Raw genomic sequence first — 18,078 nt, 5'->3', positions numbered from 1 at the left:
AAAAGAGAATGGAAGCAGCGGGATATGGGGTTTGCCATTGGTTTCCAGTGACAAAGCCTCGACATTGGGTTGTTTGGTGATCGAGAAAGACAACAACGATTCAACAACACGTACGGGTTCCTTATTCTTTTTTTTTCTTCTTGTTTGATTTGGCAGAACTCGATAGGCTCAAGTGGGTGTTTGTTTGATTCCCTTTTTTTGTTCTGTTTTGACTGAAATTTATGGAGTTTGAGGTGGGTTTTTGGGTTTGCTTTTTAACAGAAATTGATGAGCTTAATCAATAGATTTTGGTGGTGTTTTGTTACTTGAAATAAATAGGAAGAAGATGAAGAACGACGGTGTTTGAATACTGCAACGACAGTAAAGGGAGCGATAGTAAAGGGAGTGATGGGAAGGAAGCCTTCAATCCACCTTGGGCTACGATGAACTCAACAGTACCGATTCACTCTTGATGTCGCTGTAGTCGATCGACAATAAAAAACGAATAATGAAGGGGGGTGCGTGAATGATTGTATTTATTTATGAATAGCACGTGTATTCATTTATGAATAACAGTGTAGTTATGTGTGAATGGTTGTATTTATTTATTAATAGTAGTGTATTCATATGAATGAGTGTATTTATTTATGATTGGATGTATTCATTATATGATAGAATGTGTATTAATTTATAAATAACAGTGTATTCATTTGTGAATTGGAATGTATTTATGTGTGAATGATTGTATTTATTTATGAATAGTAGTGTATTCATGTGAATGAGTGTATTTATTTATGATTAGAGGTATTCATTTTATGAAGAAATGATAATTTTTACACTATTTTTATTTTCAGTTGATGAAAAATGCATTGAATTATTTGTATTTGATGTGTTTTCATTTATGATTGGATGTGTATTGATTTTGGAATTGGATTTCTATTCATTTTTTTTAAAAACAAAAACGTGAAATAGTATAAAATAATAATTTTTTTAAGATTTTCTTTTCAGATTTAAAATAAAATGAAATATTAATTTTTTTAGGTAATTATTTTGACACGATCATAAATTATTTTTGGGAAAAATCATAATATATATATATATATATATATATATATATATATATATATATATATATATATATATATAATTCATTAACTAAAAGGAAATATTAATTTTTTTAGGTAATTAAAATCATTATCCCTAGATTTTAGGAAATCATTAATTAATATTTATATAAAGTTACTAATACACCCTTATAAAATGATTGGTTCAGAACTGTTCTCGCGTTCTCAACCTTTTAGGTGTTCTAATTTGATCCTCTCCTTATATATATATATATATATATATATATATATGTGTGTGTGTGTGTGTGTGTGTGTTTTAGAACTCACAACATATACAATTTCACCTCATATAAACAATTTTACCTCACCCCGTCGACCTTCACAATGACAGCGTCTATACTATCGGATCTAAAATTTACCTCTTTACCTAATCCATACTCCCGGATCAGGTAGGTCTAATTCATGCTCTCAGATCAATAACTATGCCCATTCCATACTCTCGGACTAGGGACAATTGGTTATGTCTAATCCATGCTCTTGGATCAATAGTTATGCCTATTACATACTCTCGACTAGGGACAATTGACTATGTCTAATCCATGCTCATGGATTAATGACAAATAACTATGTCCTTTCCATACTCTCAGACTAAGGACAATTGACTAAGTCTAATCCTTGCTCTCTGATCAAAAGCAAGTTTTAAAGTTCTACCCTTCGTGTATATCTAACTCGTACTCATAAGGATATACAACCCAATAATCCTCTTAATTAATTTAGGTTCACTCTGTATCCTAAATCATCATGTATTATCAGATATGCTGTTAACACGTGTTTCAGGAAATATCAAATATTTCACACACAAACATATAGTTAATACTTTAATCAATACTTGTATTAAAATCATGTTCATTGAAAGGGACTATACACTCATTTGTTAAAGTGATGATTCCAAAATAGGGCAACACTTCGCTTCTAACAATTTTTTTTTCCTTCGATGAAACCTAGTATCATTACGCTAGATTTTAGTCTAATATTTATAGCAAATATTTACAAGCAATCTTGTTTTATGAGTGTTAAACAATATTTTTCAATCACTATGTACAGATAGGGGCCAGACATGAAACACCGGAGGGCAGGATCATTTTGGCATTCTAATACTTCTGAAATCCAACAACCCTATGTGGCCCTTCACACTAGATTCTCAGTACGGCGAGTAGTTAAAATATATTATAATAACACTTTGTATATTATATATATATATATATATATATATATATATATATATTATAAGTTCATAATAACAATATTGAACTTAAACATAAGCTATATTTAAAGTATGGTAATCACAACTCACTTACTAGGAGGTTTGGCTAAGAAGTGGGCTAATTAAGATCTAATTAAGGAATAACCAGGTAGGATCATATCGGAGGTAGGGTCCGTTTGGCATACAAAGTATATAATTTGGAAATACCACTTTAAAGACCTCACTAAATCCAGCCTAGACATCACTCCCGTAAGTAGATCAATCAGTATAACCACATGGAATTACTGATAAATTTTATTTATAGGTTCATAATTATGACTTATGACCATAAATATAAGTTACACTTAAAATATAGAGTGTAGCTTAGCTTACTGAGCTTTTTAGCGGAAAGTTAGGAATTCAGTGAGCATAATTCTTATACGGGAGCTTCTATTCACCGGCTATCTGACAACGTATGGCTTCTACTTGATAGAAATTAACTAGTACTTCATATATCGCAGGGCTTCGTCGAAGCCTAAAACTAAGGGAAATTGGGGCTAAGATCGAAGGAAATCGAGAGAGAAAGTGTGGGTGGTGTAAAGGAGAGTGAGACTAAGCATTCTATTTTTTAGCCATATGTGCGATGTGCATGAGGCGTGTGTCGTGCACTCCAGCCATGTCGATCCTCTCATTTTGCAACACGTGTCAGGTCCAGATTTGGCTGTGTCCCTATGTCGACAGCCTACTGCACGTCGTGCCCCTCGCGCGCATGTGTGTGTGTAACAACCCGGATTTCCAGGTATTTTATTGTTTTGATATTTTTGAGTTTTGAGAAGGGACTCGGCGAGTTGGAGCTCAGACTCGCCGAGTAGGGTCGCGATTCTGGACGCGGGATTCGTCTGGACTCGGCGAGTCCAGGATATGGACTCGGCGAGTCCACGCTGTTTAATGAAACCCTAATTTCTTGGGTTTGGGACCTATTTAAATGGCCTTATGGCCGTCATTTGCATCCATCAGTCCATAGAGAGAAACCCTAAAAGTGATTTAGCGATTTGAGAGAGAAAGGAGGCATTTCTTGACATTTGTGAGTTGTTTAGCAAAGAAGAGGGAGGCTCTAGCCAAGAGGAGGCAAAGAAGACTGTTATTTGGTGGATTTGAAGCTTGACCCTTCAATCTAAAGGTATGATTTCGGCTCATCTCCTGTTTTGTGAAGTATAATCGATTTTAGGGTTTCTTGTGGCCTTGTTGAGTTGATTTGATGGCCAAATAGTCCCATGCTAGTGATGAGACTTCGGATCTGGATCTATAGAGGTCCAGAGAGCCTCATTCTTCAAGCTTTATAGAGAACAATGGAGGTCATGACTTTGTGTAGTGAGATTTGTTGATGATTCTTCATAATTGGTCATATAGAGGTTGTTAATGCATCAAGACTAGGACTTTACGTGATGAATCAGTCTAGGAGGGCCAGATCTATGAATTGTTGGAGTAGATCTGACCTTAGAAGCAAGTTTGAGTGGTTGCATGGCATTGACTCGCCGAGTCTGATGAGCAGACTCGGCGAGTAGCTTGAAGATTGCCTTAGACCGGTCAGTGAGTGGTCCAGTCGAGTCAGGGGTTGACTCAGTGAGTCAGGGCGAGTTAGAGAGGGTTGTCAAAGTGGACTGAGTAGAGTTGGGACTCGCCGAGTCGTTCTTGAGACTCGGCGAGTTGAGTCGGGGTGGCCCCGCGATTTTTCTGCCAGGTGAAACTCATCGAGTCAGGGGGGAGTACTCGATGCGTAGAAAGGGAATCCTAGAGAGTTGGTGAGAACGTCTAGACTCGCCGAGTTGCCGTGTGCACTCGCCGAGTCCGGTCAAAGCTGACCGTTGACCGTTGACCGTTGACCTGTGTTGACTTCTTAGGGATAGTCAACCTTAGAGATAAAAAGTGTTAATTAGAGTCTTGTGATGTTATAGGAGGATTAGAGCTCGGAGGATCGAGCACGAGGGATTTCCAGGGATTGTGAGATACCGAGACACGCGAGGTGAGTCTTCTCACTATACTTTACCTTGAGTAGGTAATCAGAGTCATGTGATAGAGTATGTGTATGTTATGTGTATGCTATGTGTTGTACTGCATGATGTCTATGTGATTTATGTTGTGCATGCTTATAGAGTTGGAACCGGAAGGTTCCCAGAGTTAGAACCTGAGGGTTCACAGAGTTTGGGTGCACGGACCCACAGAGTTATAGCCTCGAGTGGCTAATATGTGTTATATGTGGTATTTTGGGGAACTCACTAAGCTTCGTGCTTACAGTGTTAGTGTTGTTGTTTCAGGTACCAGCGATGACCGTGGGAAGGCGCCGGCTTGATCTGTACACACGCAGGGGACTTTGATATAATTATGTGATCTTGGGATTTGTATGATACATATTGGAATTTGAAACTTAATGTTTTATGAAATTAAATGAGAAATGTTTTTTTATATATTGCGAAAAATTATTTTGAAATTCACGGTGTAACAGTGTGGATTTCTTATATTTCAAAAAATCATATCTTCTTCATACGAGTTCCGTTTTCAACTTTCTTTATATCCATGGAAAACACCCAATGAGATCTTCAACTTTCGTTTAGACTTCGTCGAACAATTTGACTTTATTTTTAAAGCTATATTTTTAACAAGCTTAGACTGTTAAAGTCTGTTAAAAATTCATAACTTTTTCATATGATATTCGTTCTCGGCTGTATTTATATCGACGGAACCATATGGAAGAGATCTTCAACACTCGTTTATATTGTTTTTCCTAATAGTCAATGGATCTCTACTTTGGTTTCTGAGTTGTATACTGCTGCGCTGAAACTTCGAAATATCATAACTTCCTCTAATGAAGTCAGATTTGGATGTTCTCTATATGCATGATGTTGATTTTAATGGCTACTATGAATTTATTTTAGACCTCTTAGGCTAAAAATCAATTTATCAAAAATTCACTTTTTACGATCCGTAGAGTCATGTCGGTTTAATCGTGAAACTTTGAAGAAGCATAACTTCTTCATACGAAGTCGGGTTTTAGCGTTTTTTGTACATACGGAACCCTTGTCACGTACACTATAACTTTGATTAAGGTGATTTATCCAAAATAACCTTCTATCAAAAAGTCATTTTTATAGCTTATTCTGTTAATCGACTAGCCTGAATCTGCGGACGTTACAATTAAACTTGAAACACTTGATTAATACATAGTCTTCTCACCCTTTGGAAAAATCAAGTATGGGCCAAAAATAGATTTGTGTTAACAGGATATTGTTTGACAAAATCAAATATAGGCTAAAGAGAGATCACAGAATTTGTTTTGTGAACCCATCTGTAATCTCGCCAAGTAATCATAAAGGGAAATCTAAGAATATCGATAATACAAGTAGATTTGTTGCAGATCAATTGTCTACAAGCTACAACAAGGAGGTAATTCTATAACTCTCTTTTATATTGATTATGTCATTTTCATGCTAGGTTTAGACTTAATGCTTTGGAAACAATATTGCATGTATAATTAGAGAAAAACATAGATCCAAAGCAATTAGGGTTGTATGTGCACCATAAGATGTTGTAGTATATTAAAACCCTTAGGAAACTCACATGAACTACTCAACAGAAGCCCAACAGCTACCTTAACATCACAGCAACCAACCCAGACTTGCTAAAACCAAACATGGACCAATTCTTAGTCAAATACTCAATTTTACCCAAGTTTGACCAAAGGTCAAATTTCTCAAAAAGTCAACGGGTCATAAGTCAAAAAGTCTAAGTCCATGGCAGCTGAGTACGCCCAGTATACTCAACTTACGCCCAACGTACATAATCTCAGCCTAGTACTCCTAGGTACGCCACGCGTACACGAGCTGGTTCTAATATTCCCATTGAGCACTTTATTCTTTAAGGCTTTTTGTCCAAAGCTCAACTCTAGACTCAAAACATCGACTTAAGTCATAAAGTTTCCACCTTTATAACTTTCCATGGCTAGCAAAGGTCCTAAAGCTAAAACCCTAACTTATTTATCCATTAAGACATCTTAACTCTTGCATGGAACGGATAAAGGACCAAGATCACATTTTTATGGTTCCTTATAGCTCCATAATGGATAAATTTTCGAACTTTATCCATTAGAATGGTCCAAACCACCAAGATCTAGTTTTTAAGTCTCAAGGAGACCAAAAGTGCATCTTTTTCAACTTAATCCATCAAGTCCTAGTCTCCAACCTTTAGATCTGAACCAATATGATGTTTAGATGGATAAAGTTTTCAACTTTATCCATTACAAGGTCACAAACTTTCAAGATCTAAACTTTATGCACTAAAGTGACCAAAATCTCATAACACCCAAAACTAGCTAGATCTAACAAATGCATCATCAAGATTCAAGCTTTATACCTCCAGAAGAAAGATCAAGGTGAACAAGGTCTGGATCTACAATCTCCAATGGAACCAACACTTCTCCAATAAGTTCCTTCTTTTCTAAGATGCACCAAGCACACTCCAAAGCACTAAAAAACACCTTCTTTAGCTCACAAAGCTCAAACTAGGGTTAGGGTTTCATGGGAGGACGTTAGAGAGGTGGAGGTTGAAAATGATAAGAGTTTAGGGGAGTTAAGGAGCTTAAATAGGCTCAAAACCCTCAAATTAGGGTTTGAGGTCTGATCGCGTACGCCCAATGTACCAGGTTGATCCCCACGATCCTTATTGCCTAGTACGCCCAGCATACGCAACTTAACCCAAAACTGTCCTAACTTCAAACGATCGTAACTTCTTCATTCCAACAACATTATCTAAATATCTTGGACTAAAAACTTCTCGAACAAAAATTCATATTTCATGCAAGAACCCGACCTATGACTTTTCCCTTTTTGCCCTTCGGCCCAAACACAATTCAAGGGTTAAATCTATTAACTATCATTACCTCCTTCCACAAGGACTAAACTTTGCTTCCTTAAGGCCCAAGGTCTTACACAATCGACTTCCGACCCACGGCCATGAATCACAAAATGATTCAAAATAGTGTGTTACAAAAAATTTGAAGGATAAGAAAGAAATCGAACCTATGTGTTCTTGAATTTTCATTTTCAGATATCATAAAGACACAGAGAGAAGATACAAGAATCGAAAGTGAAAAATAAAGTGACATTTGTGACATAATGAGTCGTCGAAGAAAATGAATGAACGTGTCGCTGGAGGTGAAAAACTTATTTTACATGCACTACCCAGTCATAATAGTATATTTTAAACACCATAAACAATTTCAATGGTTAAAAAATATAAGTGGCTGGATTTGGAGATGGGTCTTTGTCAATCTTCAACCACAAAATTTTGTTATAATAAACAGACAAAGAAAGAATTAGGGATTTGATATGATCAATTTCTAATCCTCAGCTGGGTTGTTAAAAGTACTGTAACGCTCTAAAAATTTCGAACAATTTAAACTTTTCAAAAACAACCCCATTTCATTAAGTTATTACAAAAGGTTTTCAATACAATTATTATCAGAGTCTTCCCAGAACCACATCATAAAACATATATAATCATGAGGAGCGATACGATCACGTCTTTGCCTTGCCACGGTCTCCTGAAGAACCTAAAAAACATTAAACCACAACTGTAAGCCCGAAAGCTTAGTGAGATACCCCCAAAATACCAACCACAAATACCATACACGCACAACATGCCATATCATAACAAAACACAGAACAACCATGCACTTCGGGTCTACTGTGTGACTGGTCCGCCGCAGCGGCCTTCAGTCCACCTGGTCCACCTTCCGAGTCTAGCCATACATATCGAGTCTACAGTGTGATTGGTCCGCCCGCACCGGGCCTTCAATCCACCTGGTCCACTCTCTGAGTCTATAGTATGACTGGTCCGCCCGCACTGGGCCTTCAGTCGGCCTGGTCCACTATCTGAGCCGCGGCATGTATGGTCCGCCCTCTTGGGGCCCACAGCCTATCCGGACCGCTCGCTGGGCCTTCGAGACAACCGGTCCGCCCTGGGTATGTTGGCCTACAGCACAAAGCAGGACCCGCCTCAACCCAACCCCAGTCCAACAACCATATGCACATAAACATTCAATCATATAACAATTCACATTCAATCAAGCCGATCTAGCAGATCACATAACATAACATCATCCTAACCAGGATACCGACCTAACCGGTCACTAGCATAGCATCATCCTATATACCAGGATGCAAACATAGCAAAGCAATAACATAACAACGATACCCGGATCACAATCCGATAAAGGGCCGGCCTTGGTGCCTTAGACCCTGTTGATATAGTGAGGATAACTCACCTCGCAACTGCTGACTGAAAAGATACGACCGAACTGCTCCGACCACTGACACGATCTCCACCACTAGCCAACACCAACATTGAACTCAAAAAAATGCCAACAATTACCAAAATGCCCCCTGGAAGTCAAACTGGTCAACCCTTGGTAAAAATCAAAGTCAAAGTCAACCCCTGACTGACTCTACTCGCCGAGTCAACCCGATGACTCGCCGAGTCCCCATGCACATAACTTCCCCAAACCGCGACTCAACTCGCCGAGTCACCCCGAGACTCGCCGAGTCTCACAACTCTGAGTCCCCTCGCACTCAACTCACCGAGTCCTCCATTGACTCGCCGATTCATGGCTCAACCAGAAGAAGGTTAGGACCTCACGACCAGACTCACCGAGTCCAAGAACAGATTCGCCGAGTCCAAGGCTATCTTCAACCAACTCGCCGAGTTGTTTTTCCAACTCGCCGAGTTCCTGCCCATCTTCAAGCAACTCGCCGAGTACACCTTTGTGACTCACCGAGTACCCCTAGATCTTAATCCTTACATAAGCTTTCCAGGCCATGCAGATTATCCAAACCATAGATCTACCCTTCTACAACCCATCCATCACGTAAAGTGGCAAACTTTATGTGAATCCAAGTAGATCTAAGCATTTTACACTCCAGGGCTAGGGTTTGGGACAAAAGGACTTCACCCACAACTCTTAAGCATAGACTTTATGGCTTTCTGGATTAATAACAACCTAGATCTGAGGTAGCAACCTCAGATCTTACACCAAACTTGAGATGGACCTCATTTATGCCCCCAAAACCCCACAAATGATAGATCTAGATGCACAAAAGCTTAATCAGCAGATTATTACCTCAAATGAAAGCTCCAACTGAAGAATAAGCTGAATCTCTGCAAAGCCCCTTGCTCTAACCTTCTTGCTCTTCGATTTCTCCCCAAGATTCCCTCCACAAAGGCTCCAATCTCTCACAAGGAAAGCTCACACGAATCTACGGCTTCTGGAACTCAAGAGGAAGGTAAAGAGGCTGGGGGAGAGGACATCATGTTCTTTATATAGGGCTCAACCCCCGAATTAGGATTTTCTCCACTCAACACCAACTCGCCGAGTACAGCCACCGACTCGTCGAGTTGGCCACTAAACACGCGACCAGAATCGCGACCCTACTCGTCGAGGCCACCCATGGACTCGTCGGGTTGCCCTTTCACATTTACACTTTGAACCCTGAACTTGCGCTCCTGAACTTGGGATGTTACAAGTACAAGGGGAGGGGGGTATGTTTTGCAGTGAGATCTTAGTTATCAACTATTACATTAGTGGCAATGAGTTTGTAGGGTTGGGCTTTTGTGATCTACCTCTTTTGCAAAAAAAATAGTTTGATCATAATATCCGATTTTTTCATCAACAAATGGATTTTAGATGTGAAAACAAGAAAAGGAGACAAATGAGACGATGAACGATTGATTCGAGTCCTTAATGAAACTGTTGGAGAGAGAGAGAGAGAGAGAGAGAGGTGGGATAAAAAAATATGTCCTTCTATTTTATAATATTAATTAATATAGGCAAGTAAACAAAAAAAAAACATAAATTGAAAAGGATAAAATTGTCTTTTTATCCAAACCAACACAGAGTTGCAATTTCTCTTATAGACATTCATGGTTGTTATCAACTTTTTAAAGTTTGGTTTAAACCTGCGAAATAGACCAAACCGTAGGGGCTATTTCTATAATTTATTCTTTTTACTAAGTTCATTTAAAATGTCGGTTTCTATTTATTTTATACTAGGTGTGAGACCCATGTATTACATGGGTTTAATTAAAAAAAAATATATGAAATTTTAACAATTTGAAAAGTTTGAATTTATAAGAAAAATGAAAAAAAAAATTGAATTATTCAAATTATTGAAACTTTAATGTATTGAATACATTACATATATAAACGTTTTCTAATAAATACTTTACATATATATTACCTTAGACATTAAATGTGGAATTTTAATTTAATAAAATGAAAAATACAATAAAATGACAAGTGGAAAATAGAAAATTTAAAATTTTTAGAAAATGTCAAGTATCCAAATGAAAGAGAAGAGGACATGTGGCAAAAAAACTTTCATTTATTATAGTAGATTCAAATTATGTTGAATCTGTAAAGATATAGCAAAGCTTCTTTAGCATTATTGACTTGATAGTTCAAATTATGGCATGTTATAATTTGATTACACTGCCGACCAAGAGTGTGCCTGTTAACAACGCTCAAACTTTTAATTATGTGCATAAAATCAAGAGTAAATTGCACAAATGGTCTCTATGGTTTAAGGTAATTTGTATGTTTGGTCTCTAACTTATTTTTTTAACTCAAAATGTCCCTACTGTTTGTTTTTGTTGCATGCTTGGTCCCCGACTTACCTAAAAAGACTATTTTGCATTTAACTTTTTTAATTTATTTAAATAAACACACCATCAACCCCACTTCCACCTCACCTTACACTATCTTACCTACCCCATTTTATTTAAATAAATTAAAAAATCAATGTTGAAATAAACTTTTTAGGTAAGACATGGACCAAACGCATAACAAAAACAAATTGTAAGAACCTTCCAAGTAAAAAAAAATAAATTAAGAAACAAACGTACAAATTACCCCAAACCATAGGGACCATTCGTGTAATTTACTCTAAAATTAGAGGGATATAGTTGGAATGATTTGTTAATATAGATGCTATAAACAAGCAAAACTTGGTTTACAAGTCGATCAATCATGTAGTTATTATTTCGATTACAAATTTATCATACAAATATCTATAATTTCAAAGCAAAAACACCTTTCACAGTTGGGAAAGTAAATTCTTCATCTCAAGACGTGGTTTGCACTTAGCTACAAGTGGTTCAGCCTTAGGCAATGTAAGCCCAAGACCTTCGCTCATATCAACCATCTTTTCACTTATTCTTTCCCACTCAAAACACTGAATCAATAACCCTAAAGTCGACCCCATAACCCGTATAGCCAACCCTTCACCAGGACAACTCCGCCTTCCAGACCCAAATGGCATTAACTTAAACCCGTCTCGTGTCCCTTCCACCCCTTCAAATCTTTCCGGGTCGAATCTTTCCGGGTCGGTCCATATATTCGGGTCATGATGTATGGCCCATTGATTGACAAGTAACATTGTGCCACGTGGGATTTTATAGCCCCCAACAATACATTCTTCTGATGACTCATGTGGGACTAGTAGCGGGCCCGCTGGGTACAATCGTTGGGTCTCGTTTATGATACAACGGAGGTAAGGGAGGTTGATTACGTCTGATTCATCAATAAGTCTGTCTGTACCAATGACTGTATGGATCTCGTTTTGTGCTTTTTTTAGGACTTGTGGGTTGTTTAGTAGAAGTGACATTGCCCATTCCATTGTTCCTGCTGACGTGTCAGTGCCAGCTGATAGTAGGACCTAATCAAGAAAATCATATAATCGAATTGTTTGTCATATGTTTGATTTAGTTTGTGGATTATGGTGACGGAATTCAATTTCATCATGTTCCTTCAAATTTCGTGGTTGATGGATTTCAACATTTATAGGAAGGGTGGAAGGATTTAATTTTTTTACTAAAAGTTATGTATATTCAAAATAAATAAACAATTATAAAAGTTATTTCAATTATTTATTATTATATTGTATTTTTTTATTGCTAACCAAACACCTGAATTAACTCCCCTGCTGTTTTTCATTTAATAATTATGAATCATATCAAGAATATTTTGTGATGGAATCAAATCTTGGGTTCTATTTTAAATTTTTAAAAAGTCTGTATCTAATTATTGTTATGAGAGGATTCCTGCAACAAATGATGACAAAACTAATGTAAGATATAAAGACTTTTGAGTACTCGTGTAGGAAGGAGTCCAAAATAAGCTGCTCAATGTTGACAAGAAAGATTGATTAATTTCTATGTTTCCACTTCCATTCATAAGTCAAAAGTTTGACTATCCATGCGTCAAAGTCTCAACCACTACGTACTTTACCTTTTTCATTCGGCAAAAAGCTAATTAAGATTTCTTGAAGATTATCCTTTCTAAAAAAAGGAAAGATTTGTTTTTTACTAACTTTTTAAGTTTTAATAACACTTTGATACATTTATTGCGTTTCACATTTCACTATAAAAGTTGAACTGTGACATAACTGTTAATATGCTCTTTTGTACATATAATTTTATGGCTATGTTGTGACTGTTATAAAATGGGTTTGAGATAATAAATTAAAACTAAAAATTGGAGCAAAAACGGAAGGAAGATCATACCAGAACGAAGCTTTTGATCATTTCATCAGTGTAGTATTGGGGATCTGATTCTTGTAGAGATAATAGAACTTCAATCATCGTCTTTTTGCTGTTTTCCCCTTTCGATTTTCTAATGTGTTCGATCAAGCCTTGAAAGAACACATCCCTCTTTTCCTTCAACGCGTTTAATTTATTCTGCAATCCCTTCACTCCAAACCAACTCAAAAAGGGCAAGTAATCGCCAACATTGGCAGCGACGGAGAGCAAAAAGGTCTCGCTCAGTATCGCCCTGAACCGTTTCCCTTCTTCCTCCACCTCCGGTATATCGCCGCCGAAATACCTCTTCCCGGAGATCATCCTCATCATCACATTCAACGTCAGCTCATAGAAAACCGACTTCAGATCCACGGCGGAAGACTGAGAAAGCAGTTTACGGATCAGGAACCTGCCTTCATCTACGCGTACGTCGTGGAACTCGTTGAGGCGATGAATAGATAGGATCTCGATTGAAGCGATGCGGCGGAGGTTGCGCCAGTTCTCGCCGTAGGGCGACCAAACGAGACTGGTGTAGTTGTTGCCGATGATCTTACCGAATAGCATGTGAGGGCGATTGGCGAAGACGATGTCGTTCTTGGTTAAGCATTCTTCGGCGGCAGATGGAGAGGAAACCAAGAGGACACGGCGGGATCCGAGGCGGAGGAGGAGGATGGGGCCATACTTGGCGGAGAGTTTGGCAAAGGTTCTGTACAATGGTTGTTTCAAAAGATATAGGTGGCCGATAATGGGGAGGGTTGGGAAGACGGTTGGTGGGAGATTGGAGAATTTGCGACGGAAGTGGGATGTGAAAAGGTAGGACGCTAGAAGCAGTAGCAAAGAGATGTATAGATAAGGAATCTCCATAGTTGGAGATCTTGGTGTGTATGATTTAAATTTTAATGGCGGATTTTTGTTTTTGTTTTATAAAGCGCATTGAATGTGAAAGGAAGAAAGGAGCGTTGATTTTTCACGCTACGTTATCTAGAAACTAGAAATCTAGAAGCAAGAAAACAAGGGAGGGAGACTTGGACCTGTTCTAAAAAGTCTATGCATCTTTGAATTGTTTGTAGAGACGACAAAGTTTGGGGAAAAGTATTTAAACTGTTTATTTTCGGGGAAATCGACTAAAATAACCATATGTTAACAAAAAAAAAAAAAAAAGTTTAAATTGTTTATTGTTAGCAAAGTAATCACTGCTTCATAGGGCTGGCTAGGAGTATACCAGTATAGAGTATAGACAGAGTGTACCACAGGAGTATACCAATATAGGACCTTTTTTTTAATACATTAGTGTTTAGCGACTACTAGTAACAAACTACGTAAGTGACAAATTTTATTTTGATTAATTTTATAATAATTATAAATTTATTAAGAATTTTTTTCTATGTAAAAAAAATATTTAGGATCTCATTTTTACTTTTTGTACAAGGTTTTCAAATCAACGGAGATAATCACCTACTTTGGAATAAAGCAAATCATACCAAAGTAGACAAAAAATGGTTAAGCCTAAAACTGAATTCGGTCCTATATATGGGACCCATATTATATACCGGAATGCCATCAAAAAAAAAAAAATTAAATAAATTTGGAAACCATACTTTGAAGTTTTTCTCTTTTTCAACCATAGATTTTACAAATGAGATTAGTTTTCCATATGTATATGTGTAAAATCTGATGACCCATTAAAACATGGTCCCTTGTGTCTTGTATGTCCCGACTCGCCGTAGGTCGACCTGCATGACATATATCTACATAAAAACTCATCCATTGTAATTTGTTGTACCCTAAGTCCCTATCACATTATAAACATGTTAGTGAGGTTGTCTTGCTAAAATATCATTTTGGGGTAGAGTGAACAATGTTTTAAAAATGAATTATTTCTTATGTTTTGAAATTGTCAATAAATTAATTTTATTATAATAAAATAAATATAAAGTATATAAATGAAACAAAAGTCACTATATTTTTACACACACAAATAAAAAAGATGAAATAAAATAAAAAATCATTTTTGGCAATACGTTATTTTTTGTATGAATTTAGTCATTAAGTTTTTTTAACTTTTGTAATTTAGTCATTAAGTTTTTCAATTTTTGCAAAGTTGACCAACTGATCAGTCAACTTAGTTGTTAGCTGATGTGACATGTTGATGTGTTAGTTTAGTTTTACTGATGTCTGTTTTACCAGGATAGAAATCAATAAGCATATCATGCAATAAACCCGGATACAAATCCGAAAAGGGTCGGCATTGGTGTCTTCGACCCTGTTAGTATAGTAATGACAATTTACCTCACAAGTAGCTCGGGATGATAAATGTCAAACTCCCTAAATACAGCTCCAAACTCAATCACCTACATCCACTAATGATCCATTTTCATAAATTCCCAAATTACTAAAATACCCCTAGAAGTCAATTGGTCAACCCTTGGTCAAAGTCAAATTCAATGGTCAAGGTCAATAGTCCATGTTGACCCGACTCGTCGAGTTCTTCCAGAACTCGAGAAATCATGAAAACCCTAGTTGACTCGCCGAGTTTCCAGACAAGCCGTCGAGTGCATGCGATGTCCAAGTGTAGGGAAAACCCTAACTGACTCGTCAAGTCATGTCACTAACTCGCCAAGTCCATGTAGAACCAAAAACGGACAATCTTCATTTGACTCGTCGAGTTGACCATGTAACTCGTCGAGTCCCTTCAGTCCATTTCTCATTCAGAGATTTTTAAGTTATCCCAAAGCTCCAAAATGTAGATCTAGCTTCCTAAGGCATAGTTACCACGTAAAGTTGCAAACTTTACGTGCATGCAAGGTCTTAAGGGCCAAGACCAAGCTAAAGAAGAAGTTCTAGGTAAGGAGAAGGCCATAACTTGCTAAAGACTAGAACTTTATGACTATAAGGACTTAGAGGAGTCCATATCTGAAGTTACAACTTTCGATCATGCCCAATACCCGAAATAACCCATAACCAACTAGAAATGGCCCTAAACCTTTGCATGAAGAGATCTAGCTAGAGAGAAGTCAAGGTAACGACTTGTTACCTTTAAGATGATGCCAAGATAAAATAGAAATCAGATCCACAAGTTTCTCCTTGCTTCAAGCTCCTTAGACTTCAAGCTCTCTTCACAAAATCCACCTCCAAGGCTTCTTAACACTCAAAAATGGAGAATAGGCATGATTAGGGTTTTCTAAGATCAAGGGGGATGGTATGGGAGGCATAGGGAGGCTAATGATCCTTTAAATAGGGTGTAAAACCCTGGAAATTAGGGTTTCATTTTCCAGCTCCTACTCGTCGAGTTAGGGTCCTCCGACTCGTCGAGTAGACCTCATAAATCACGCAGGCTGACTAATCTATACACGACGAGTTGGGGCCTATAACTCGTCAAGTAGGCTTCTTTAATTGCATGAAATCCCTAAAATCTCATTCCCGAAAATCGGGATGTTACATCTGGGTGCTCGACCTGCCCCTTCAGTCTATTTCAACCGGATACCGGGTGTAACCTCCTGTTTCGGATCGTTTTGCAATTCAAGGCTCGTGGGTCGTAATTCGAGTATGATAAAGTTTTAAGGCTTTTAAGGAGAAAGGTTTAGGCCCTTTTTGGACAGGGATAAGGTAGGTTGTGTGATGAAAGGGTTCGGGTTGTGCTTTAGATCCAAAGAGTATCGATGAAGGCGTTGGCTAAGATCTTTTATGAATTTTGGGTTTTTGCTCGTAGAGTTTTAAGGCGGTGATGAGTTTCTAGAAGCATAGGGCTTCTCGCCACCTTTCTGTGGATATAAGGTTCATTGGAAACGGACTTATAACGAAGAAATTATGATAGTTTGAGGTTTTGGCAAGTTTAGTCCTTATTGAGAAATGGGTGGCAATTGGGTACGCGAGGCATACACTTGTGTACGCGTAGCGTACTCATGTGCGTATCATGAACGCGGAGATCACCTAATACGTTGGGCGTACTAGGCTCAGAGTGTAAACCCTAATATTTTGAGGTGACCCTATTTAAGGAACATGATGGCCTCATTTTCAGCCACCATTTCTAGTCTCCAAGCCCTCTCAAACCATAATCTCGTTTCCCCTAGCTTGTGTGAGTGTGGTGGCTCATTTGAGTGTTTTTGGTGAAGAAGGAGTCTTGAAATAGGATAGCTTGTGCATCTAGCTTTGGGATATGATTTCTACTCTTATTGGTGCATCTTCTAGAGGTATCAAGTTTGAAACTTGCTCATTGTTGTGCTAGTTCTTGTTTTGGGTCCATTTTAGGGTTTTATGTCCCAAGATTGGAACTTTGTGAGTTTGGTGAACTCCATAGCAAATATCTTGTCCTTTTAAGTGTATTGGGTTGCCTTGATTCATAAAAATGAGAACTTGGTCATGTAGACCTCTTCATGCATGTGCTAAGATGATTTAAGAGAGTCTCAATGATTATTTTTGGATTTGGGTCCCATTAAGACTTGCAAACTGATAAAGTCGCCAAATTTATTAGTTAGGAGCTTGTCATGAAGCTTCCCTGAGGTTTGGATGCTTTGGGCTGAAGTGGTTAAGTCGAAAATAGAGTTTTTGGATCTGATCAGTATGCCCCGTGTAAGTCCCAGTTCACCCCGCGTACTAGTCTAGTTTCCCCGATCACGATTTGCGAGTACGCTGAGTGTACCAAGGGAGGTACGCCCCTTGTAGTCTCGTTGTGGGTTTGTTGCATTTGGGCTTCACATCCTTGGGCCGTTTTGTTGGACTTGATGTTGGGCCTTTGGGCCATCATGGAGTATTAATGGACTAAGAGAAGCTTTGGGCTTAGGATAAGGCTTACATGGGGGTTAGGCCCAATGTAACGACCCAAATTTTACGTCCAAAAATTTTGTTTATAAAACATTACGTAGAAAACATTAATAGTTAAAACATTGTTTAATTAAACCAATTCACATCGAAAACCAAATCGAAATCCACAACATTTGATCAACCAAACTATTAGAGTGTCAATCCCAGAATAAGCTCGTAACTGCGGAAACAAGAGAGTGTGTGTGACGTGCTTCTACCGCGCCGACTCCTTTCCCCTAGCTGAGGAGGTACCTGAAACCAAAACTGAAAAACGTAAGCACAAAGCTTAGTGAGTTCCCCCACTGTACCTCATACCATATAACCACATAACATACATAAATTGTCAAGCATATCTGGGTGCCCGAC

The 18,078-nt window shown here is 37.9% G+C and overlaps 1 protein-coding gene across 1 annotated transcript; it reads right to left on the bottom strand.

Moving 5' to 3' along the window:
* Nucleotides 1-11,295: 11,295 nt before the first annotated feature.
* On the bottom strand, nt 11,296-13,925 carry LOC111889103 (cytochrome P450 81Q32). Its single transcript, XM_023885245.3, has 2 exons — nt 12,898-13,925; nt 11,296-12,050 (listed from the first exon to the last, which is right to left on the bottom strand). The coding sequence occupies exons 1-2, from the start codon at nt 13,774-13,776 to the stop codon at nt 11,430-11,432; spliced, it is 1,500 nt and encodes a 499-aa protein (XP_023741013.1). The 5' UTR covers nt 13,777-13,925; the 3' UTR covers nt 11,296-11,429.
* Nucleotides 13,926-18,078: the final 4,153 nt, after the last annotated feature.

This window comes from Lactuca sativa, chromosome 1 (genome assembly GCF_002870075.4).
Source record: "Lactuca sativa cultivar Salinas chromosome 1, Lsat_Salinas_v11, whole genome shotgun sequence".
Taxonomy (NCBI): domain Eukaryota; kingdom Viridiplantae; phylum Streptophyta; class Magnoliopsida; order Asterales; family Asteraceae; genus Lactuca; species Lactuca sativa.
The sequence above is the reverse complement of the archived record's forward strand: the minus strand, read 5'-3'. Positions and strand labels throughout refer to the sequence as shown.

Bases quoted from the DNA above. Each gene is read 5' to 3' on its own strand.
- LOC111889103 (XM_023885245.3), bottom strand. From the start codon at position 13,776: ATGGAGATTCCTTATCTATACATCTCTTTGCTACTGCTTCTAGCGTCC. The intron at 12,051-12,897 runs GTATGATCTTCC...TTTCTTGATTAG, and splicing joins TGATCAAAAGCTTCGTTCTG to GTCCTACTATCAGCTGGCAC.